The sequence below is a fragment of the Ceratotherium simum genome, chromosome 5 (genome assembly GCF_057802395.1).
Source record: "Ceratotherium simum simum isolate JZ-2026a chromosome 5, ASM5780239v1, whole genome shotgun sequence".
NCBI classification, from domain to species: Eukaryota; Metazoa; Chordata; class Mammalia; order Perissodactyla; family Rhinocerotidae; genus Ceratotherium; species Ceratotherium simum.
In genome coordinates this window covers 44,614,634-44,640,293 of record NC_141904.1, presented here as the reverse complement: position 1 = coordinate 44,640,293, position 25,660 = coordinate 44,614,634, and the positions used below count along the sequence as shown (strand labels likewise).

General features: G+C 46.2%; 1 protein-coding gene across 1 annotated transcript; it reads left to right on the top strand.

The window, feature by feature from the left end:
• Window positions 1–20,660: 20,660 nt before the first annotated feature.
• CCK (cholecystokinin) lies at window positions 20,661–25,447 on the top strand. The gene is made up of 2 exons (XM_004419556.3): window positions 20,661–20,871; window positions 25,043–25,447. Exons 1-2 carry the CDS (start codon window positions 20,661–20,663, stop codon window positions 25,174–25,176), a joined length of 345 nt encoding a protein of 114 aa, XP_004419613.1. The 3' UTR covers window positions 25,177–25,447.
• The last annotated feature ends 213 nt before the right edge of the window (window positions 25,448–25,660 follow it).

Sequence of the window (25,660 nt, the reverse complement as noted above, 5' to 3'; positions counted from 1 at the left end):
TGGTGGGATGTGAATTTTTTCCCTCACCTCTTTTCTTGGGCAAGGGAACTCCAGCCCAGCCTGTGGCTTCTGTTGATGAGTCTAGATCTGGTGCCTTGCCTTGCATGGAGCACTTTTAGCCTCCACACCCTTGAATGGTATGAACTCCTGTTGTTGCTTGCCTCTGCTCCTGGAGGCACCAGACCCATACCTTTATTTTTTTAAAGATTTTATTTATTTTATTTTTTTCCCCCCAAAGCCCCAGTAGATAGTTGTATGTCATATCTGCACATCCTTCTAGTTGCTGTAAGTAGGACTCGGCCTCAGCATGGCTGGAGAAGCAGTGCCTTAGTGCGCGCCCGGGATCCGAACCCGGGCCGCCAGCAGCGGAGCGCATGCACTTAACTGCTAAGCCACGGGGCCGGCCCCAGACCCATACCTTTAGTCTCAGTATACTATTGTATGTTTCTGGTGCATAGATATGTAGATTTTGTTTTTAATTGAAGCTATACCTTTTAATTTGAACTTTTTACATTTTATTTATCACTCTTTAGAGAGGAAGGAAACCGTTAAAGCAAAAACTTACAAAAGAGGAAACTAACTCCTCCAAGGTCACAGAGCTAAGAAGAGCCAAATGTTGATGTCCCATCTGTATGACTCCAAAGTGAATGCTGGAACCACACCATCACAATTGCTCCTTTTTTCTTTGAAAAATACGGTTGTTCTTCTATAGCCACCTAAACAAAGATGATGTCAACTTCTTAATGAATTATGAAATTACTCATTTAGTTAGCTTTATAAATCTTAAATGAATTTGTCAGGGTATCAGCCAATTGGAAATCTAAATTGCCATAATAAGTATTTTTTGCAGGTGATCTATCACATTTATAACTTGAAATAATGACACTACTTGTAATTAATAATGATAATATTAATAAAGAAATTTTTTAACGCATTAATAGCACTGATATTTTTATGCCAGGCACTTAGGCACTGTAATAGAAAGGGATATAAAACATAGTCCCTGTTCTCAGGAGCTGGACAGACAGTATCTTGATCTAAAAATGCATATAGTACATTAAAAGATAAAGAAAAACTAGGATAAATGCACGATGGTCTAGGGTGATTAAGAAAGCTGCACTGTGTTTATGGAAATTTAACAGAATTTTTAAGAAAATGGCACCTCTACACCTACCTGTAGAGTTTATTTCATTTAATTCCATTGGAAAATCTCTGCCTCAGTTGAGAAATTCTATAGCACAACTGTTTCTCTAGTAAACTAATATTTCTGCCTGGCTCAACAGTCAGTAATGTTATTAAGGTATGATAAGGTGGCCTAACATTATTTTATTAATCTCTACAGCCAGAACACAGTCTCTGATAACATCATCAAATTATGACTAGCATAAACAATGTGACCAACTTTAATATCAGGGGACTTCACAGTCACCCAAAGCCATCAAATAAGGGAGTCAGTGAAATTGAAACATTTACTTGGAAAAGAAGAATTTGGATCTACATTTTAAATAATAAGTCCTCCTCAAATTGGAAGTGATTTTAAGTGTTTTCAATTTAAAACCAACTGAAAGAGTAGAATCACATTTTCTTTGTGGATTTTTTCTTCTTTTCTCTGTCTCTTTCTTATTCCCCTCACCAACACTACCCCCTACTCACCTAATTCCTATCCCCATTTCAGCCTATGGAGGAAAACATGAAGTTGAACGAAGTTAAAAACTCTGGACAAATTTTTAACAAGTGTTTGGCCATTGCTTTTACTTTTCCTGGTTCAATCCACACAACAATAATGTACCTACATCAACTGTTTGTAAAAGTATGATCTAACCCCACGAGTAAGAGGTGAGGTCCACAAACTGACCTCAAATTATAAGTCCTTTTTTCAGTTCTAAAAGAGAGTACTGTCCTGGAGTTCTGAGGTGAACCCTATAAAATCTGAAATAATAAAAAATAAGTTCTTAGTATATGTCAGGCACTGAAAAAAGCAATTTACATTTATCTCATTTAATTCTCACAACAGCCCAAAAGGGTAGGCACTATTATTACCATCATTCACATTTTACTGATGAGAAAACTAAGGCTCTGAGAGGGTAAGTAAATTTCCCAGGGTCTCACAGCTAAGGAGAAAAACCAAGATTTGAACCTAAGCAGTCTGGGTCCAGAGCTTGTGCTCTTAAGCACTACGCAGCACTTTCCTGGTAACTAAGTAACCCAGAGCCATTTTTTATAATTTTATTGTTTCCCTTTCCAATTTACTGATCTATTCACTCATTCTGTCAATCTTGTCCTTTAAATCTTTACACATTTTAAATAACTATTACAGTCCTTGTCTTCTTTCCCAACTATTCACTCATTCTGTCAATCTTTTCTTTTAAATCTTAAACATATTTGTAATCTTTGTTTTAAAGTCTTTGCCTGTTAATTCCAACATCTGGGTTATTTCAGGGTGTATATCTATTTAATATTTTTTAAAATTGGTTGTGGTTCTTATTTTCCGGTTTCACATGTCTGGTAATTTTTTATTTTATGCTGAAAGCTGTGAATGATACATTGTAGGAAGTCTGGACTATGTTGTTTTCCTTTAAAGAGTGTTAGGGTTTGCTCTGACAAGGGGTTAAATTACTGGTGCATCCTCTTGATCCTGTCGGGCTTTGATTTAGGCTTTGTTAGGGCCATCTAGTTTTGTCTATGTCCTAGAGATATGGCCCTCAATCTAGGAGTTGGTCCTTACTCCTAAAGAGTGGCCTTTCTGAGGTCTCAACTGAATGCTCGAGGTGCTTAGCAAGATTTCTGAACTCTGGTTGTGTGGGAACTTTAATATTTCCCAGAACTTCCCAACTTCTAGTATCTTGATTTAGCTCTCCGCATTCCAGCAGAGTCTTGCCCTGCACGTACACAGTCCAGACTGCTCCCCCTCGTGCACTCTTTCCTCTTTGGCCTCCTGCTCTACTAATTCCAGCCACCCTAGTGACCCCAGACTCCATTCTCTGCCTCCTCTACCCAGCAAGACCCTTGTGTTCCACTTGAACTCAACTTCCCTTCTCCAATCTGGAAAGTGACCTCAGGCGCAGGGCCAGGGAAAATGTGAGTTTCTTTTCTCTCAAGATTCAGAGTCTTGCACTGTCTGTTGTCTTGTGTTGAAAACAGTTGCCTCATGTATTTTGTCTAGTTTTAGAACTGTTTACAAGAGGGGCCAAAAAACAGAGGAAGTATGTACTTTTGGAGTGTGTGCACCTGTCATTTGCTAAGCATTGCAATATGCAAAACATATTTTCTAGATAATGCCAGCACTTGCTGATAATGAACTGCTTATGTGTCATTTCAATGTATCCTATTTCAAGGACTCTTAAGACTCTATTGATTGTAAAATGCACATTATTTTAGGAACACCGAAGCAAAAAATGCTGTTGATTAAACACAATTCCTTGATAATCATCCTGCATGGTGGGTATATCAGTCACACTCACCTCTTGTTGCTTTGAAATTTCTTCCATTTATTCTAAGAATTTGTCAGTCTCTCAGGCCTTCAGTTGCATGGTTTGGAGGGCACTGGGCAATCCTTTTGTTTGTTTGTTTGTTTGTTTGTTTGTTTGTTTGTTTGTTTTTTGTGAGGAAGATCAGCCCTGAGCTAACATCCATGCCAATCCTCCTGTTTTTGCTTAGGAAGACCGGCTCTGAGCTAACATCTATTTCCAATTCTTCTCCTTTTTTTCCCCTTTTTCTCCCCAAAGCCCCAGTAGATAGTTGTATGTCGTAATTGCACATCCTGCTAGTTGTTGTACGTGGGACGCCACCTCAGCATGGCCAGACAAGCGGTGCCTCAGTGCGCGCCTGGAATCCAAACCCGGGCCGCAAGTAACGGAGCGCACACACTTAACCACTAAGCCATGGGACCAGCCCCTGGGCAATCCTTTTGCAAGTATCTTAATACAAATCCAACACAGCTTGTGGGTATCTTCCTTTTTATGACCTATATAACGTACATGACTATTGCTTGCTGAGAAAATATGGAAATACAATTATTTCTCCAACGATGAATATTTGCTTCACTGACAACATGTCTAGATTTTACTGCTGTTTCTGTGTTCTTCTACTACACACAACAACCTTTCATTTCAATGCTAAATTGTAGTGTAACCTTTCTGAAGACATTTTAAATAGCATTTAAAGTCAATACGCAGCAATGCACTTTACTTAGTTGAAGTGATATCAATATGAACAACCAAGGTCAAGTTTGCACATCTGCTTTCAATGACAATCACAGGCCATCTAGTCTCCAATGATTGTAAGATGCCATTGATTGTGACACATATCCTGATATCCAATGTGAAAAAAAAATCTACATCTTAGAATTGATAAAATATGGTAACAAATTATATGTATACACATGCTTATATGACATAAAACCATGTCTAAAAGGAAATAATTTGCTCACAAAGGTCTTCTTATTGATGTTCCCATTTTGACAACTTCAAGTGCACTACATAGTTGCATCACTATTGACCTGTTAGTTGGCCTAGTTTTGCAAACTGGACTACAATTTAAGCACACTTCTCATAAAATGAAAGCAATTACAGTGTGGGCATTCTGAAGGACATCGCTTGCTCTCACCACACACCCAGCTGGGAGAGTGTAAATCATCCTAAATGCATCCCTTTACTGCAGGGACTGACTTTAGCGGAGGGTGGGCTTCTCAGGCACAGTAATTACTATGAATGTCTCTGTCTCAAGGATGAGGGGGACAGACGCTGCTCTTGGACTTGTAGCCTCTCTTGGAAGCAGGACCAAGGCAGTTCCCAGGCTCTGGCTGGGTCCTGAGGGAGGGACACTGCAGATGAGCGTGATGCCACACCTTCTCTCCCACCCTCAACCCTGGAAACAGACATGAGTGATACAGTCTTCTTAAAACTGGCTTTCAGTGCATTTAACTTTTCTAAAGTTGGAAACTATTTAGTCAAGGTGAAAGTCTATCTCAGAGCCAACCCTGAAAGTGCAACATCATTTGTTGTTGTTTTTTGACTTTCCAATTTTCCAGGAAATTTTTTTTAAAGATTGAAGAAATCCCAACAAGCAAAAAGCATGTTTTAATCTTCGGTGATGATGGCAATAGTTGGCATATGTGATGTGCTGGTTATGTGTTAGGACTTCCTGTGTGTGATCTAATCCTGACAGCTACCAAGAGAAGTAGGTGCCATTATTATACTAATTTTGTAGATGAGAAAACTGAGCATCAGACATACAGTCATATAGCCAATAGCAGCAAAGCAGGGATTTAAACCTGAGATTGTCTGACACCAAAGCCTGTGTTCTTACGACTCAAAGAATGTCCTCCCTTAACTCCCCAGCCTCTCCATTCAAACCCCTTCCAAGTATAACCTGCCATCTCAATGAAAAATAGTGCTCCATCCAAGGGGCTGCCCAAGAAGGTGAGGAATAAATGCTAAACTCACACCTCAGAGTGCAGAGTGAGCCCACAATTGGCAGTAAGTGCCCTATACCCCCAGAGGAGGGAGAGAAGCTCAGCTGGCATGCCATTTTCCGAACACAGCAGGCTTGGTCCATACCTGATTTGCCAACATCCCACAAAGTGAAGGTTACCAGCTTTCCAGTACTCACTCAATCCCTTTTCCTTAAATTAATGTTAGCCTTCAAAGTAGAAATGGGAATATGCCCTCAGGTGTTCTTGGGCCACATTTGGCTCCAAGTATGAAAGGTAAAATTGTAAAATTCAGCTAATAGTGAGTAGGGAGAGGGAGAAGCTCCAGGGTTAAAATGGGTGGCACCTGATTGGAGAAATATTTTTCCTTAGATGCCTTTACTCCATTTTGGCCCCAGATCTCAGGCCCAGAGAGAGTGGACAGATGCAGGTGGGGAAACTGTGAAGTCCAGGGAACGTGAAGGTCACTGCCAGAAAGAGCTCCTGAACAGGCTAGTTTTGGGGCGATTTGTCTTGTAGCAATAGACATTGGAAAGAAGGGTGGAGGAAGGGAAGGAGGGAGGGTTGGATTCAGAGACTATGATAGCAGCCCAAGTAAGAGCCTGTGAGGACCTGAACTATAGGAACCGAGAGAAAAAAAATTCACCTTTGATTTGACCCAGAAAGCCCAGAGCCTCTAAGCCCTGACAGACATGCAAAGAATCCAGCAGCCAGAATTTCACTGTTGAAGCCTTCCAAATTGGACAACAAACCGTCAGACATTGGGTCACTGCCCCGATAAAGGTCTACTCTTGGTAACGTTTCCCTGAAGGGAAGAGCGTGTTTTCATTCGCAGTGGTGATCAGGTTCTAGCCACACAGAAGCTTCAAAGGAGTCGTTCAAAGGAGTGTTCTTGAGATGTGGCTGCCGCGGGGAACGAATGAAAATGTGTATGAGGGGAAGACTGTGTAACAAGGCCTAGCAGCACCTGGCATCTCCTCCCTCCCTTCCCTAGATTGGTCTGTTCTCGTTTGCCTTACATACTGATTCAAAAATTCATTTATTTTGTGTGGACATAATCCCTCCTCCACCCAAAAGAAATAATAACAAGCCTGGTTTTCTCAGGACAATCCTAGTGCTTGACATCGAGGCAGCTCCTTAAAAGAAGCCTGTGAAGTGACTCTCTCCTGTCATTCAAATAATTACACCTGGCCTCTCCATTCAGAAACCACAGGGGATTGGGATGTCATGTGTAGAATCTGTGGGGAGGGAAGGAACTTGACAATAAGCCCTGGGGCTCCTCCTTTCCTTCCGCAGAGAGAGGCTTTGAAGGTGTCACCCTGTTATGCTTATTCTAACAGCGTGTGTGTACGCACATGTGTGTGCTAAAAGTTACCCATCAGGCAACCAGCAAGAATGACAAGGCATGTTTGCACATCTCAGTGGTGGGGAGATCTCAGAAGGAGCTGGCTTAGAGAGCCAAGCCCACCTGGAATTGTCCAACCGAACCACACCACCCAAACCACACCCCCTTTCCCCCCCTCACTCCCACCACCATATCTACTCCATGGAGTTAATTCAAGTTCAGTGTCCTGATTTCACATAAGAATCACCTGCTGTAGTGGACATTGTGTTCTGCCCAGATGCCCTTGGATCCCTCTTGTTGCTTCTGTGCTCTCCTCCCCCAGCTTCTGATGGCTTCCACTTGTGACTCTATCCAGAGGGCTGTGCTCAGGCTACTGGGGTCTCTTTGCCTGCACTTACAGAGAACCAGAAGCGCCAGTGAGCTTACCTGCCCATGGTAGCCCTTAGCCAATGACGGACAGGTGCAGGAGTATGAAAGCTCAGCCTCGCCTCAAGTAGGGACATTACTGGGATGTAATGTAAATGCCAGAGCTCCCCTGCAGGATCAAGCGGGGGCCACCCGCTGGGGGCCTTTGTCTTGGATCACACCCTGCCTTGGCTTCCCCCATCCCTGTCCTGCTTCCCCTGCTCTTCTACTAGTCTCCCCTGGGCATACTGTCTGGTGCATCACTCAGATCTGCTTCTGGGGAGCCCAGTCATGACATTCCAGGAGTTTGCTGAAAAGCAGACCCCTGCTCCACCTTCAAAGGTTTTCATGCAGTAGCTCTGAGATGAGGCCCCAACTCTACCTTCTTAAGAAGCATCCCCGATGATTCTGAAGTAGAGGATCAGTCAGTGGACTCCACATTGAGATGACTAGTCCAAAATAAGGGATTCAGACTCAAGGAAATGCACACTTGGGGTTTTTTAGGACCACACTTGATGGTCCTAAAAAAGGATGAAAGTCTGGATGCTGGGGTAAGGCCATCCCTATGGATTAGGGGCCATGAAGCATTAAGCAAATGCTTTGCCAAGTTGTGCAAAAGGAAGCTTCTGCTACCTGCCAAGATAAACCCTAGTGCTCACATTCACATGTCGGCCCCTGGCTCCTGGAAGAAGTAGACTCCTCAAAGCCAACACCTCTCTCCTAGCTACCACAGCATCCCGGGACTGTGCGGGTCTCTCAGCCTTACAGCCAGCAGGAAGTTTACAGCCCATGGACAGGGGTAGTAAGCATAAGGAATATTCTTAATCCAAGAATATGACTCAGGTTGATGGAAGCTGAAAATTCAACCATCACAGTTTGGATTTTCCCAGGAATAGACCCTGAGCAAGGGCTTGGAGGGCAAGTGGTTTATTTGAGAGGTGATCTCAGGAGACATGAGTATGGAAATAAGGAAGTGAGACAGGGCGGGGAAGGCAGCCAACAAAGGGTGCATCACTCTGCATGACACCACCAAGGGTTGTTAGGGCTGCACCCTGCTGGGGAACCATGGAAACCAGCGCAGAACACGGCTCAGAGTGAGAGAGCTGGGGTATGTGTACACCACTTCCCGCTAGTGACTGATGGAGGGCTGCTCCTATGGGGCATTCATTCCCCAGCGCTTGAAGCAGGCTCCCCCCTACCAGAGAGAACACTCTGGCAAAAAGTCGCAGGGGCCGGGAGCTGGAAGTTGGACCGACACACAGGAAAGTAAGTGCTGAAGAGACACAGGCAGGGCTCCCACAGTGTCTGATGAGGCACCTACATTGATATATGAGGGCTAGCTCTGTGCAGGCAACTTCTTCCTGTGCCTATGGCATGGTCCTTCTTAAAGCAAGAAAGCAAATTCTTATGGGTGGAAGAAAAAGAAACACAACCATAGCCATGAAACCAGTAGCATTTCTCTAGACGAATCCTTTAGACCCATCTGTATCTTCCCAAGGAAAACAGATTGCTTAGTGCGTTCCTGGACTTTGGCTGGTAAAAACCCAGCTCCCTGCCTCTCAGTTTCCCAGCTGTGTGTACAGCACAGGCGAATGCCTTTAGCAGCCTGGCAGCTCTTGTGGCAATTAGGGTTGCCAAGAAATCACTGCACATTCGCTCCCACTCTCTGCATCCACGATTTCTCTTTAAAATTAGCATCTTGTTAGACAAGAGGTTATCCACAGAGAGCCCAGAATAAACCTCCTAAAACTTGACGGTGCTAGTGGACTTGAGCTTTTAGTGTTGTTCTCCCTCCTCTTTGACTACAGTGGAGCCACTGTTCTCAGGGAAGAGAGTGAGTGCTAACACTCAGGGGCCCTGCACCGATCTGTGTAACTGGGACAATCCCAAGATGCCTTCACCTCTACTCTTTCCTCCCCTGGGTTGTCTCCTCCTCTGTATCTAATTTAGAGACCAGTCTTTTTGTTCCAAGAAGAGCTGAATGTGGGAAAGGGCTGAAAACACAAGTTTGCTGTCCCCAAGGCCTCATCTCACACAGCCAAGGTTTACCGCATTGATATTTCACAGCGTTCTAGAATGTGATTCCTACTCGCCTCATTCGATAGTTGTGCAAACACAGGTCAGGAAACCAAGGTGGCTTGATCTGGGTTACACAAACAGTGAGTGGGGGACCTAGGACTTAAATCTAGTATCGTTTTCACTACAAAGTTTCCAGGGTCAGAGAAGAAAGAGAACAGTGCCCAGCATGAGAAAGAGGACACATTTCTTGAACATTTCTCCAGATCAAAATATTTGTAGCCCTTGGTGCACGTGTTCCCCAAAGAACAAGAACAAAATAGGGAGACATGTTTTTACAGTTTGTGAATGTAACGGGGTCTTTCCTGAGGTTTGTACTTAGGGGCTGCAGGTGACCCTGTCGACGCTTCACCCCATCTCCCTCAGCCCACCTGAATGCACCTGCTCTTGCTGGGGACAGTTCCCGTACAGGCTGATGGCTTCCCACAAGTACCTGCATCTCTCTTCTCTGCCTGCATTAGGTCCCCACCTGCCACAGGAACCCTCAAACAGTAGGACATGGAGTCATGGATAAGTGCTCTAGGCGGACAATTCTGAGGGGTTTTCTCAGCAAGACTGAGCTCCAGTGGCTCCTAGCAGTAACCTATTCATTCACCCACACTTTTCTCTTGTCCGTGTCTCATTTCCCCATCTTCCCAGTTCAGCTCTCTGGCATGCCGTCCCAAACATATCACCTGCATCCATGTCTTTATCTCAGGGTCTGTTTTTGGGGGGGACCCAAACTAAGACAGGGACCCAAATACAAGCCAACATTCTTGCTTGAAGACTGAGTCTCTTTTTCTTCCCTACTCCAAGCTCCAGAAACTTACATAAGAAACACAATCTGGCAGATAAAATCATATTCTCACTCCTCTGCAAGTCCTCAGCAGCCCCTGGGGCCAGCACCCCGAAGCTCCCCACTCAGCTGGGGGCCTGTCTGGTACCAGCTGTCTCCAGGGAAGTCTCGGAAGCTGGTAAACAAAATCCTTCCTTCACTCATCATCCTGGGTGCTAGGAAAATACATGCACAAATCTCTCATTTCCAGGCCAATTTTTAGCATTTTGTTACACAAGCTGCAGGTTCGTGCTATTCCTTAAGGAATGGATGTCATGAAAATCTAAACAGAACTTTTACTTTCACGGTAAAATTCCCACTGTCCAAATACTACTACTTTTTAGCATAAAATAATTTTCTCTCTTTATTTTGGCTACTTTCCTCACCAAGATGGGCTCTGAACACTGCTCTGCATTGTTCCTGTGCAAAGTAGCCCTAAACCTGTTTTTCATAAGAACTCTGAACCTCCAGAGGACCTGTAGGGCTCACGGTCCACCCTCCTTTCCACCCTCAGGTCTGAAGCTTGTCCAGGAGAAGCCAGTGCAGACTGGATGGTGTGGTCAGGCCCTACGGGAAGTCGAGTAGTAAGGAGGAAGAAGAAATGCGTACTCAATGCTTTTTCTGACCATTTCTCTCTTTTGCTGACCACATCCTGACTCCCTGCCCTCCACACATCCGCACACTCGATCTCATCTTTCTGGAGTCCCTGCTCCCAACTATTGTCTTCCTACTTTCCTAGGATTGAGTTAGGATAGCAAGGAATGGGTAGAGCATGATTAGGCCTAAATGTCCATGCTCTTAAGGCCTGGACCCCCAACACCATCTGACTCAATACCCGCTTTGGAAAACAGATATTTCACACTCTCCCTTTACCATCTTGAAATACCATTTATAACTCTTATAATATATCTACACACGTAATATTTTTAAAAATCAATATAATATCCCAGATACAATATAAAGTATATTCTATAATATAAAAAGAAAGCAATTTAGAATACAATAATATGTATCTCAATGTGTAAATGGTCAGTCACAGCTAAGTAGAAGACAGGAAATCGTCAGATGTTTGCACTTACTCAGAATGAGTAAGTTTCGGTTTAAGACAAGTAACACAATTTGTAACTGAATTTTACAGACATTTTTTCTTGACATTTGATAATTTGAAATAAAAGTTAAATAATATAAACACAAGATTTTGTGAGTGGGACAGCCAGCTACATGGGTCAATAGAGACGTGTCACAGAGGGAAATCAAACACCTGAGCAACGCTGGGGTTGGTGACATAATTTTTCAAAATAGTGGCCATCTCCTGTTAAAATTCCGAGCAAAATCATCTTCACTTGATTTAACAGTCCTCACATTCTTGGAAAGTTCAGTTATGTTAAAATTGTGCCAAAACACCTTGGTTTTTTAAATGTTACATGAGGTTAGCTTCTAGGCTTGGATTAATATAGACAGGCTTTTCACCTACATGTATGTCCAATGGGTCATTCAACATTACATGCTTGTTGATCCAGCAGGTTGCCAGACAGCTGGCCCCCACCCACCATGCCAGTAGGCACCCCTATTATTGTGCTCACCCAAAAAAGTCCCCATAAATTTCCAAAACCTCACCTAGAGGGCTGTATCAGGCACAAGGAGAAGCATCGCCCACCCTTAGCCCCCTACACGCATAGGCCACAGGAGTTCAAACAGAACTGTGACTCGAAGATTAAACCCCAGTCATTCAGTGAGGCCAGCTCTCCAACCTCAGAGCTAACGCTCTCAGGCAGTGGGCTTGGCTGAGGAGCTGGCCAAGTAGCTGGAGCTGAAGTATTAATAAGCAAGAGAAATAAATATGCTGTCCTTGACTGTCAGGAACAACCACCACAGAGGGTAACTTTGGCAATCTTTATCAAAATTTAAAATGTACATACCCTTTAATTCAGCAATTCCACTTCTAGGAATTCATCCCACAGTAAACTTGTGCATGTGCAGAATGATGTACATTCGAGGAGCCTCAGTACTTACTGGAAAATATTGGGAACTATTTAAATTTTTATCCATAGGGCACTGGCTCGATGAATTAGTCAATGGACTATTTTATAGATATTGAGGTAGAATTATGCCAACAATATAGAGTGACCTCAAAAATATATTTTAAGTGAAAAAATCAAAGCAGAGAACATTATATATTATGTGCTTCCATTTGGAGATCATATCTGTGGGGGGTATATGTGTAGTGTGTGTTTGACACTTATTTGCTTGTATGTGCATGGACTCTTTCTGGAATAATTTACTAGAAGCTAGGAGCATTCTTTGCCTCTAGGGAGGAGGATCTGGATGGTGGAGGGACAGGGCTGAAGGGGAGACTTAGTTTTCACTATATACCCTTTCAATTTTGAATTATGTACATTTACTACTTATTCAAAGCATTTTAATTTAATTTTTAAAACTAAGAGCCTTCCCCAATAAGGTTGTCCTGGAACAGCTGTGTCCCCCAGCCTTAACTCAGTGGAGGGAGAATGGCCACCATTGAGTACTAGGTGGGCTGTTGGTGGGATGGGTCTCTCCTGGAGTCTGGGACATTGCAGGGAGACACACTTGTCCTCTGCTGCAAGGGTCCCTGGCTTCATGAGGAAGTTTGATCAGAAGGATCAGCAGGACCACAAAGGCTCCAGACTGCTCCTCAAAGAATTTGAACCACTCTGTTGTTAACTTTTCCCAAGTGTGGCCATAGAGGCTTCTTCTAAACCTTCTACAAAGGAAAGTGAGCCACAGGACAGGCCCGAGGACACCAGTGGCCAGTTTCCTCAGCAACTACAGTTCATTTCGTCAGCTTTTCAGTATTAGTTTGAAAAAGCAAAAGACTCGTTCTGCATGGAGATCAGTCAGCTAAGAGCTGACCTCTCCTCATTCCTGTCACCTATTCATGAGGCCACCTCCCATCTCTGGTGGCTCTTACATCCCTAGCTAAAAGAAATGGTGCTAAAAACAATTCCTATGGCTATTTGGGAATCAATGACCCAGCCAAGGGACAGCAAATGGCTTTTCATTTCCCGCTACACACCTTGTAAATCCAGTCAACTAAACTAAGAGTTGTTTACTCAGTAAACATTTATTGATCACTTAGCTCGTGTCCAGCATAATCCTTGCGTTGGGTGAATAAGTTCCTGTCCTCTGGCATATTGGCAGATGAGATGTTCATACAGATGAAGAGTTCAGCCAACAAATATTTATTGATACATCACTATGTACCAAGAACTGCTGCAGGAAATCAAGGTAACACATGGTGAGCTCTAACACTGAGTACCTACCAAGCGTTAGAGAAGTGGATCTGCCACGTTGCTGCCACCTGCAGACCCAGCTTCCCATCCCGAGCAGCTACAGCTCTTTCCCTGAGGGCTTCCACTGGGGGCTGGAAACCCCTCTGGCCCACACACCCAGCAGGCCAGAAGTGCTAGGGAATTAAAGACCCTCCCCAGAACGACCCTCAACCAGTGACTAAGTGTAGTTGATGTGTGAGTACTCCCGCTCCCTCAGCCCCTCGGGTGAGATAATTCTGAAGCACACGTTCTACACTGGACCCCAGAGTTCCCCAGAGGGGTGAACTACCACCCACGTGTGTCACTGACATTCATCATTGTGATTTTGCTGTTCTCTTCTTACACATAGTCTGCTTCACTCCACCTGGTGGTGTTTGCACTTGTGACCCTTGAATGAGAGAGTCTTCAAGGTTCTCCAAGACCTAAGATTCCTGGATTCCACCAACCTTACAGAAATGCCAGTGAAAGAATAAGAAATTTTCCAAATACAGATATGTTGCAGTCTGTTATGGACTAACTGTTTGTGTCCTCCCAAAATTCATATGTTGAACCTCCAATGCAATGGTGTTAGGAGGTGGGAACTTTGGGAGGTAATTAGGTTTAGGAGAGGTCTTCATGATGGAATTAGTGCCCTAAGAAGGAAACGATAGAACTTGCTCTCTCTCTCTACCATGTGAGGACACAGCAAGAAGACAGCCATCTGAGAGGAAGAGAGCTCTCACCAAGACTCCAACCACGCTGGCCCCCTGCTCTTGCTCTTCTCAGCCTCCAGACTGAGAGAAATAAATGTCTGTGGTTTAAGCCACCTAGTCCATGGTATTTTGTTATCGCAGCCCAAGCTATTCCCTTCAGCTCCCCTGTAGCTATTCCCACCTCAGCCATCTGCTTCTCTCTTCTCTGCCCAAGGGCTTTCTCTGCCGCTGCAGGAACAGGAGGCCTCTTCAGAAGTGAAGGGAGAGCTAACACCCATGGAGCAGCCCTCAACCAAGGAGCATGGGAGTTGGCGGGTAAATGCCCCAAGCTCTCCTCCTGACCTCAGGTTGGCTGGTTATGAGCCATGTTCCAAGAGGTATCTCACGGTGGGATTGAGTCCACAGCAATAACCCACTCACTAACATGCAGTTGATTGTCTTCTCTCTCGTCCCTGCTCCCTCACTCCTGCTTCCTTGAGATCACTCCCAAATAAAGTCCCTGAACCCAGATGCTTGTCTCAGCCCTGCTTTTGTCAGCACCCAAACTGAGACAAGAGATTCTAAGGGAAGTCATCCTTAGGAAAAGGAAACACTGTTCACAATGACCACAGCTATTCCCTCTTTTCAGTCAGATCGTTCCATGTAATGGCAGATGACATTGGCTATGTGGGCCTCTGAAAAGTCCCAGGACAGATAATGGCATTTCTAACACATATTCAAGAGAAAAAACTCAAGACCCAAAATGGAAGCCTTCGAACCAACAAATTTCTAACCACAGCAAACAGTCTCCTGACTTCCTTTAAATGGGATTTCTTGTAACAAGTTTAAACTCTGTGAACAATAAATTAGGAAGCTCTAGTATGTCCCTGAAAATCCCACTAAATTATCTACAAATGCAAAATGGACATATGTATTTGAGACACTTCCCATGGCTAAAAAAATTCCTACGTTGAAATTATCGTATCTATTTCAGGGACTGCTCTTTGGGGATCCCTCCCCAACTCTAAATGGGACCTCACTTAAATTCTTTTTATCACAATCAGATGGAAATTTCTAGATTCCAAAACAAGTAAACAGTCACAATTTTCCTCTCACCACTACTCCCTCTCAAATGCCATATCTGGATATGGTTCCCATACTTTCAGTCCCCTGCAGGTAGGCAAGGGCCTTCCACATCATAAGCCCCAGCTGGCAAGTCTCACTCAGTGACAAGGGGGTGGGAGTTGGGCGGCCAGGTGGTGGCAGGCAGAGACAGCACTGCCCTTTACTATTCCTTTCCTGAGACAGGAAGATAGGCTTGGGGTAAAATATAAATACCTTCTCATACTTGGTGAAATACAAAACAACCTCCAAACAAGGTAAAGCCCATTACAACTTCCCTTGTCTTTATTCGTACTGAGAAGCAAAACCACTTCTCCTTAACATACATAGTGAGGTCTACATATGAAGAGCCTACAGAGGGACCTTATTTTTTTTTTTTTTTAAAAGATTTATTTATTTATTTTCGCCCCAAAGCCCCAGTAGATAGTTGTATGTCATAGTTGCACAGCTTTCTAGTTGCCGTATGTGGGACGCGACCTCAGCGTGGCCGGAGAAGCGGTGCGTCGGTGTGCGCCCGGGATCCGAAACCGGGCCGCCAGCATCAGAGAGCACGCACTTAACCGCTAAGCCACAGGGCCAGCCCTACAGAGGGACCTTAAGCAGGGGTTTGCATATGTTCATGCAAACCTCCTGCCCAGCCCTCCTTGTACTCTCTCTCTGTTCTCCTTTTCTCCTCAGCATTTGTGTCCATCCATGACCCACCGCATATGTTATGTATTATTCTTGTTTATTATCTGAGATCTCTACTAGAATAGAAGCACCATGAGCACAGGGATCTTGTCTGTTTTGCTTCCTGTTCTATCTCAACAGTACCTGATAAACAGTTGATGTCTTCAGTAGGATCATCCTGAAATTAGACAAAACCTTGGGGGCAGGTGGTTTATTTGGGAGATGATCCCAGATAGCAGAAGTGAGGAAATGAGAAGAATAAGACAGGAAGGAGGACAAGCTGACTAAAGGGATGTTATCAAGGTCACTGCTGCAGGCAAATGACCTTTGAGAAGCTTCCAGAAGCTTCTGGATTGGTCCATTAAGAGGGTAGGAAACTGGGTTTCCACTGGTTGAGGATTGTCCTCTGGGGAGTTAAGACCCTTGAACTTCCAGGCTGAACTACTGCTGGGCTGAGCTTTGAAGCAGAGAAGTGCAGATGGGCACTTTGGAAGCTGGAGGTGGGAAGACTGTCTGAGAGCTCAAAACTGCCCAGCTCAGTTGCAGTTAGAGTCAGAGGTGGGATGTGTAGCTGTGGTGAAGGGCATCAAAATCATTTGCCTCAGGAGGCATTAAGCAAATATTTTTTAGTGAATGAAGGGATTCTCCTTAAGGCAGATAAGCATATGCACCATAGGAAAAGTGCAGCCCCAGGCCTATCTTACTTTAGAACAATGGTCAGAATTATTAGTACCCAGTGACCCTGTAAGAAGGAAAACTTGTTACTATGGCCAAGGAGTTCAGACCCCTTTTGACTTTTTATTTTCCCAGAGGATCTTCTATAACACATCCTTGCTCAGAATTCTCATTCCTGGAGGGGAAGTGGCTACCATTTTATTGCAAATTGAAAAGGTCCACCACACGAGCCCTTCTTCCAGCTTCTGATAATCCTCGTCACCTTTGGCTTCTGCTTGTGGCATTTCTTTTCTGGCCTCTTGGCCACTCCTTCTCTGATTCTTTACTGACTCCCTTTCCTCCACTCACACCTTCTTGCTGTCACTCCTAGGGTTTGCCTAGAGCTGCCCCCAGCCCGTGCTACCTGCTCTTCTGGGCACTCCCTATAACTCTCAGGCTGGCAGCCACCACCCACACATCAAAGACTCTGGTGCACACCTCCAGTGCCCCTCTGTCCTAAACTCAGGTTCCCAACCTCCCCCTGGACACATACAAACAATGAGCTCAATCCCGCGTTGGACTCTTTACCTACACCACCCCCATACCCCAAACCTGCTTTTCCTCCTGATTTTCCTGTCTTGGGTAATATTCCACCCCCCACCCTTGTCTCGCAACCTGGAACCTCGAGGTCAGCCTCAGTCACCTAGTCTCATTGCCTCTGCCAGTCTCTTGAACACCAAGAGGTTAATAACAGTGGCTGCCCCTGGGTGATGGAATTTTTCTTCTTTTCTTTACTTTTATTTATTTTCTGAATGTTCTCTGATGAACACTTGTTTTCATGTTTATTATGTTTCATAATGGCTCATTTTCCTAAATATAAATCTGTCCTGATTCCTCCTGCACCTCTCCGACCCAGAGGCCCTCCTAACCAGTCCCTTAGTCTCTCTCCCCTTGGAACACCTTCCACATCACAACCAGACTCACCTTTCTAAAACCATCACTCCCCTCATCCAAACGTTTTTTTGGGATCGTCACCCCCATAGTTTCCAAATACATCAGAATCATCTGGGGGTGTTTGTTTATTTGTTTATTCTGTCCCCCATTACCCCATTATATTGCGAGCCCTTGTTTATATTGCATTGTCAGTGCCTAGCACAAAGCAAGTGTTCTATAAATATTAACTAAATGGATGGAGAGAAGGGAGTTAGGTAACTGGCTGACAGTAGGGAAGTTCTAAAGCAATGGTTCTCAAAGTGTGGTCAGGGGACCAGCATCAGCAGCACCCAGAACCTGTTAGAAATGCAGATTCTTGGGCTCCACCCCAGACTTGCTGAATCAGAAACTGGGGGTATTTGAACAAGCCCTTTAGGTGACTCTACTCTATAACAAGTTTGCTTCCAGACACGTCTTGGCCATGGTCACAAATAAAACGTCTCCCCAGCTGAACTGCACAAACCTTAGCAGGCTCCTGGGAAAACCACAGGAAAGCATTTAATCTGCTGCTCTGTTTCAAAAATGTTGCCTCTAGGTTGCAGAAACACAGCAGCCTCTCGAGTTTAGAGGAGGGGGGCAACCATAGGCGTCTCCCCGCCAGGTTCCCCCAGTGCCCCTACCCCGACCGACTCCTACGCAAGCGTCCTCACAGTCCCGCCGCTCCCTGAGTCCCACAGCTGAGTACAGATTCCAATTTTGAAAGAAGTGCTTCCAAATCTTTCTCCATGAGGGAAAGGAGGCGGGGGAGGGGAGGGCCTCGGGACGGGACGGGATGGGACCGGACGGGAGATGGCTGGTGACCTTCAGATCTCAGGCTGGGAGGTCTCCGTGCGCCGAGGCGGCCAGGCGCACGCGGTGGAGCCTTGGCAAAGCGCCACTCTTCCTCGCGCCTGGTTTTGCCGTCGGTGAAATGGGGTTTGCAGGGCCTTTTGCAGGGACGTGGCGAACTCTAGCACCCGCCTACGGACTCCAAGACAAACGGCTTCAGGGTGGAGTTGGGTGTAGACCACCACTGCGCACTGGTCGCTCCGCTCCAGAGCCAGGGGCGCGACCGCGCAGGGAAGGGAGCATGACGTCCTCGGGGCTCGCCCTGCCCGGTCCTGCGGCTGAGTGACAAGCGGCGAGGTCCTTATCTCAAAACCCAGCAGCCGGAGTTCTGGCGGGGACCGGGCCGGGATGTAAGTACTAGGGTACTCGAGGAAGGTAGGAGAGCGGCTGCTGGCGCCTGCGGGGAGCGGGGAGGGGGAGGGTCTTTGGGACGCGGGCTGGCGCCACTTGTCGGCGACCAGAAGCCGCGGGTGCCTCGGGCAGGAGGTAACTGGGCCCGTAAGAATACATAACCCTTTCCCAAACTCCGAGCAAAGCCCGATGTTATCATCCTCATTCTACAGCTGCGTGAACAGAGGCCCAGGACGCCAACAGCCGGCTGTGGCCGGAGCCCTTTCACTGACACGGGAGCACTTGCCCTCTGAATCCTGGAGAACTTCCAGGGCTTTTCATGGGGCTGAGAAGAAAGTGAGGACCCTTCCTTCCTCCCCTGGGGAGCCCACTCACTGGTCGAAAGACCAGAGCCGCCCAGGATGCTCAGGGAGGGGCCGTCGCCCCTTCCTTCTCAGAATGATACTTTACTGACACTCAACCCCGTCCAGTGTCCCCTTAGTTTCCTTTCCGGACCCTCTGGTCCCCAAAGCGGACCAAAACGCGCACAGCTTCTCCATTCCGGAGGAGATTCCCGCCTCCTGGGCTTCCCACCCTGGAGCGCTCGGTGCTGGACTGGGCAACGGAGAGGGAGCTGGACCCAGCTTCTCCGACAGAGAGGGGCCTGGGCACCGGACACCGCGCCTGGGAGGAGTTAACCCGACTCCACTGGGCCATTGCCCCCTCTCCCAGGAGCCACTTCAACTGGTTGTCGCCCCAGTGGCCGCCTTCTGAGCACGTGTTGCTGCCGGTCTGCGTCAGCACTGGGTAAACAGATGACTGGCTGCCGGCGGGGCTATTTAAGAGGCAGCAGCCCGCCCACCTTGAACTTGGCTCTGCTCCCCGGCTTCTCTGGTTGAAACGCGAATCCAGCTGCGTCCTACTCCGAAGGTAGGTTCCGCTCGCTCTCCGGAGGGGGATCCAGGTGTCAAGTGTTCTGAAAGAATACTGAAGTTTTGTGCCCCTTCCATTTTATTTTTCTGTTTTCTGCGTCTTCTTCCCGACAGCTTGCAAGACAGTTCTTAAAGTCAGAAATGACAGTGAGGGCGAGGTGGGCAGAGCTGCTTGAAAGACTTCCACACGCCTGCTTTGTTCTTCTCTTACGCCGGCGACGCTGGAACATCTATTTGCTAGGATTAGCCTGCAAATTGGGATCTGCTAGATGGTACACAGAGGTGCACTGTACTTTGCAATCTTTTCAAATAAACTACCGAGAGGCTTTAAGATTTAAATTTATTTTCTAAGTATTGCAGAAAAAATCAAGGCTTTGGGGATAGAAACGTGCGGGTGTTGTATCTGCTCGTGGATCTAAAACCCAGCGGAGCTTTGCCAACGACAGAGGACTGAGCGTGTATTTCTGATTTTTTTAAACCCTGCCTGTGTTTTGCGTAGTGGTTTATTGCCAATTCCCATGTACACCTCGAGGAAACTTTATAAATATGGCTTTTATTTATTGCTCCCACATTTTACACTCTGCTTCTCTCTCTTTTTTTTTTTTTTTTTTTTTCACCGTTTATTTCCCTATTGAAAGCTTCTTAGCTATCTGGAAAGATGCTACCTTTCTTCAAGGGTCTCATTTCTCCCACGGAGCCTTCCCTTTAGGATATTTTCACACTATTTTTAATCTCTTGCTTTCCCAGTTAGGAGAAGAGAGACGCTCTTCCTCAAACTAAAGGAACATAGAAGACATTCTTTCTGCTAAACAAGGCAGAAGACAGGGTCTCTGTCCGTCCCCCGGGCACCGGGTGTGGTTCACCCAAAAAATAAACGGGGCGCCCCCGGACGCGCGTGCTGTGGCCACCCCGGGGGCGTCAGCGCTTGGCGAGCCCTACTCCTTGCACCAGCCTGGCGGGTCTGGAGCCCCGCGCCTTTGGACTGAGCGCTCTTCTCCGTACCCCGGGTGCCCCGACCCTCCGCGGGAGCGCGCGGATGCCCCACCTTTTCGTTCACGTTCCCGCCTTTGCTCTCCGCAGCCATGAACAGCGGCGTGTGCCTGTGTATGCTGATGGCGGCGCTGGCGGCGGGCGCCCTGGCGCAGCCCGTGCCTCTGGCGGACCCCGCCGGCCCTGGGGCACAGCAGGAGGAGGCGTCCCGGAGGCAGCTGAGGGCAGTGCGGAGGGTGGACAGCGAGCCCCGAGCGCACCTGGGTGCGCTGCTGGCCAGATACATCCAGCAGACCCGGAAAGGTATCGAAGCCGCCTCCCCATCCCTCACTTCTGCCCCTGCGTGGGGCTCCCAATCCTGACCTCTTCTCTAGCGTCCTGCTGATGGAGGTGGGTGACCCCTCCGGAGGGAACAGGGGACACGTTAAGCTGAAAGATTTTTTCTCTTTCTTTTCCGGAGTTGTACTGCACAGGGCAGTACAGTTTTCTGGACTTAATTTATTAACAAAAATCCTTTTTTAAAGCTTTCTTTAAACTAATTTTGGGGGCCGGCCTGGTGGCTTAGCGGTTAAGTGCGCGCGCTCTGCTACTGGCGGCCCCGGTTCCGATCCCAGGCGCGCATGGACGCATCGCTTCTCTGGCCATGCTGAGACCGGGTCCCACATACAGCAAGTAGAAGGATGTGCAACTATGACATACAACTATCTACTGGGGCTTTGGGGAAGAAAAAAAGGAGGAAGATTGGCAATAGATGTTAGCTCAGAGCCGGTCTTCCTCAGCAAAAAGAGGAGGATTAGCACGGATATTAGCTCAGGGCTGATTTCCTTCACCAAAAAAAAAAAAAAAAAAAAAAAATCCTTAAACTAATTTTGGCATGGTGTTGCTGTTTAAGTTCAACACCATTTTATGGAGATATTAAAAGATAACTACTGAGCAAATTACTGACTGAAAAAGGATTTGCAGATCCCCTAAACAAGTGCAAAGGAACCAGGGGCCACCCAGATACTGACACTCAGAAACTCTCTAGCAGAAATTGATCAATGCTGGGAATGCTTGAGATCTGACTGCAACAGTTTAAAAAGAAGTGACAATGTTTCCATTTTCATGAAAGTATGTAACAGGAAGAAAGACTCAGTAGCAGTTTTGAGTTCTCCTTGGCAGTGATTTAAAATGATTACCCAACAAGAGACCTGTTTGTTTTTACTTTGCTATTGAAGAGGTGGTCCCCACTGCAGCAGGAGCTGAAAAGCCACAGTTTTCTCAGCATCAAAATCTTTCTCCAAGAATAAGGTGATTCAGCAGCTCACTAGCTAAGCAGCATACAGACAGCCCTGTCCCTTTCCTGGGCCTGACTCTCATCTGTAAAGAGGGGATGAGGCTAGAGTTCTCCTCCGCCCCTTCCAGCTCTTTGGGTGATGCAGAGGGAGGCTCATTCATCCCTAGGGTGCTAGGAATCATGACTTGGACTGGGGCATTTTTTCCTACCAACTTTATCCACAGTGACACTGATGGTGAACACGTTGGCTGTGGGGCAGTGTGCTGGACTGGACCACCACTGCTGGGCAATAAACCACAGCAAATGTTGCTGAGAGGGGTGAGAGATGGGCTCCTTTCCCATGAGTCTCCTTTGCCCTACTGGTGTACCAGGGCCTGGATTTGAACCTTAACTCATGGCCTGACTAGATGGGGAGAAAATGGAGGACTTAGCTCTCCAAAGTCTCCTGTGGTTTCATATGAAGGTGAGACTGGGATCTTTTTGACCAGGGGATTTCAGAAGGAAAGAACAGATGATTTGTTATATTTCTTCCTGTCTTTGGGAAATTGTCCCAACTACCATCTTTTGTTTTGTTTTCCTGCTAATTAAGTTAAAGAGATGGAAGCATTAATCAGATGATAGAGAAAGTCTGGAAAACTTTTTGGGTTCCTGCTGATTGTCTGTCTGAAAGTAATTTAAATATATGTCCTTGGATGTGGGTTGAATTTTAGCCAGACCAGTCTGAAATATCCTAGATTTTCGTTGAACCATAATCTTGGAATCCCCTCCCCACCTTCAGGAAAGATCCACAAGACACACTTTTGGGAAAGAAAACCAGTTCAACTATTTCCCCAGAACTGACACTTGACAGTAGCTTTATACCACAAATCTTAGCTGGAAGAGTCTTCCTAGCACCTCTTCTCAGCCCCCTTCTCCCTCTGCCTGTGGTACCAAACAAACCCGGGTGGGAATAGCGGTCACTTGGAACTTCAGCTGCCAGCATTCAGGTCAGTGCTAGCTGGAAAACAATCATACTCTTCTATTTGGTGAATATGAACGAGGAATTAATATTTACATATATAAATACGATACAGTTTCTTTGACTATTTTACATATTTTGAGATCATATCAGATTTTTTAACTCAACTATAGTATATTTTATGCTTAAAGATTCTAAACAAGATAATGCACTCTTTGGGCAGTGATGAAGAGTTTATCATTAGGAATTGTCTGCAGAGCTTTCAACCCTCTGAGGGGAAGAAGTTCTACTGGGGGGGCAGGGGAGCGTCTAGTGTACACCTGCCCCATACCCAGCAAAGCCCCAATGCTACATCTGTATTGTCTCTGTTGGTCCTCACAATGGCCCTGCATGGTAAGTTTTGTTATCCTCATTTTGTCATTGCGAAAGCTGGGGCTCTAGAAGGGTGGGTAACCTACAAGAGGTTGCACATCTGGGCCACAGCAGGGCTGAGAGTCTGTCCACGCCCGGCCCTCCCCAGAAGGAGCCCTTCAGCCTCCCAGCTGTACTGCTCATTCAGAGTTTTAAAGTTTCAAGGAGCCAGTACCTTCAATTCAATTTCATCAGTTGCAAGACACTACTCTGTGTCCGCACTGGGGAAGTGAGTGAGAAGCCTGGGAAATGCACCAACCTGAGCACAGAACTGTGTGTGGAGTGGGGAAATTGAGGTGTGTAACAGCTTCCATGGCTGCACACAGTGCCCCACCAACAACTGAGGCTGGTTGTGTATATCAGAGCTGCCCCACTTTCCTGTCATTAGCTGAAATGGCCCCACCCTTAAAGTGAGGATTCATCAGCAGCAGGCAGGAGGCTAGGTCCTATTTCCATGTGACTGTGTACAGTAAGTGGGTCTGCAGGTTTTGTTGAATGCAAGGACTACTATTTCACCTGAAAGGGGTTGAACAGTTAAACAGCAGGGGCTGCATAGGCTGGAGAGATCTGCAAAAGGGCTAGAAGGTGCTGGGTTGACTCTTAGTTCCAAGGCTGGGAAGGGATTGGGGTTCAGGAAGAGGAAGAAAGGGTGGTGACGTTGTTCTGTACAGTTGTTACTGGTTTTTAATTTAGCTAGCTTTATTTGATTATCCAATAAGACGGAGTAACTGCTTCTGCAGTGTCATTTATTAATAAATAAGCCATAGTCTGACTTGGTGTAGCCTGTGGGCAGGAGTTGGCAACAGCAGCCTCATGCAGAAGGGCTGGATGCCAGCATCATGAGAGGTGGGGACACAGTGGCCCCAAATACAATGGGAACCATCAAGTGTTCCTCAACCCCTCTACTCTTGAAGCCACCTGAGCTTTGCCCAGCGAGGTCCCTGAGGGACCTTTCTTGCCCCTTAGTTTGCACAAGAGAAGACGCTATGTTGATTTCATACCCCACAGGCCACTGTCTGTGATCTGTGGGCTGGGACTGTCACATGCCCCTTAAGAAACCACCTCTTCACGTCCCTGCTCACTCAATGCGAATCATACACAAGAATCATCTTGTTCCTGAGGACTTAACTCCAGCCCAAAGGGCCCATTTCAGGCTCAGTTATTGCATTTTGGTCAAAATGGCTGAATTAAAATGACCTTTTTATTTCCTTTCTGCCCACCCTTCTTTGAGTGTTGCTTATGTGCTGATTTCAATCTAACAGCTCACCTTTTTCTCAATATCATTTTTTAAAAAGAAGGTAGCTTTCAAATTAATAATTTTTAGACAGTGTTTATCTAGCAATAGGACTTGCTACCATTTTTAAACATTTTTTCCTAACATCAAAATATTGTCATTGCATTACATTAACAATAGTCAGGTATGCTGGGAGATATTAAGGGGTGAGCTTTAGAAATGGGTAAGTACTGGGAAATCCTTGGTTGGCTTCTGCGGAGGGCCAGCTACATAAAGGAAGACAGCCCTAGGGGTAGGAAATCCTGGGCAGATCCAGGCTGTGAAAGGCTGGAGTCAGTGAATCCACCTGAATCCTTACAGATCACAAACCACATCCATGACTAGTAAATATTACCCTCTCTCCAGTCACACAGATGTGGGTCCTTCTCCTCTCAGATTTTGGTGCAGCAATCTCCCTCTCTTGATAGCTCTTTGAGACCTTTAAGAAGCTGCATGTTACATATTGTCTGGATTTTTCCATTGTTCTCCTTTGCAAATTGAAATAGCGATGCTCTTAGGTATAACGCCCTTGTTTCCTTCCTCCTTGCCCTGGTAGCTCCTTCTGGCCGAATGTCCATCATCAAGAACATGCAGAGCCTGGACCCCAGCCACAGGATAAGCGACCGGGACTACATGGGCTGGATGGACTTTGGCCGGCGCAGCGCCGAGGAGTACGAGTACCCATCCTAGGGGCCCCAGACTTGGTCAGCGCGACAGGAGGTGTCCTCCTGACTCAGAGGAGGCTGAATAAGAAAACAATCATGCTCATAACTCATTGTCTCTGAAGTTTGACGTTTTAAATATCTATTTATTAAGTTCTCAATGTTAAAAATCTGTCTGTAAGATTGTCCAGCTCAACCGTGCACCTCAGCAGAATTGTACAAATGGAGACAAAATGTTTCCTTCATCTGTGACTCCTGGTCCTAAAGTGTTGCTATGCGATTAAAGTGATTTCATTCTGCCCCCCTGTTCCCCGTGTCTACCAAAGTCAAAGGGCTCCATTGAGTCCTGGAATGTTCAAGGAGGGATATACGGTGCCCAAGGATGAATCCCTGCAGTAGATGGTCCCAGAAAGGGCTTGAGAAATGAGGGTTGAGCATAGAGCTGACTTCCCCGCTGCAGGCAAGGTGGCCAGAAAAAGGGCCTTCTGTGTCAGCTCCATGGCCCAGCCCTG

Bases quoted from the DNA above. Each gene is read 5' to 3' on its own strand.
- CCK (XM_004419556.3), top strand. From the start codon at position 20,661: ATGAACAGCGGCGTGTGCCTGTGTATGCTGATGGCGGCGCTGGCGGCG. The intron at 20,872-25,042 runs GTATCGAAGCCG...TTGCCCTGGTAG, and splicing joins CATCCAGCAGACCCGGAAAG to CTCCTTCTGGCCGAATGTCC.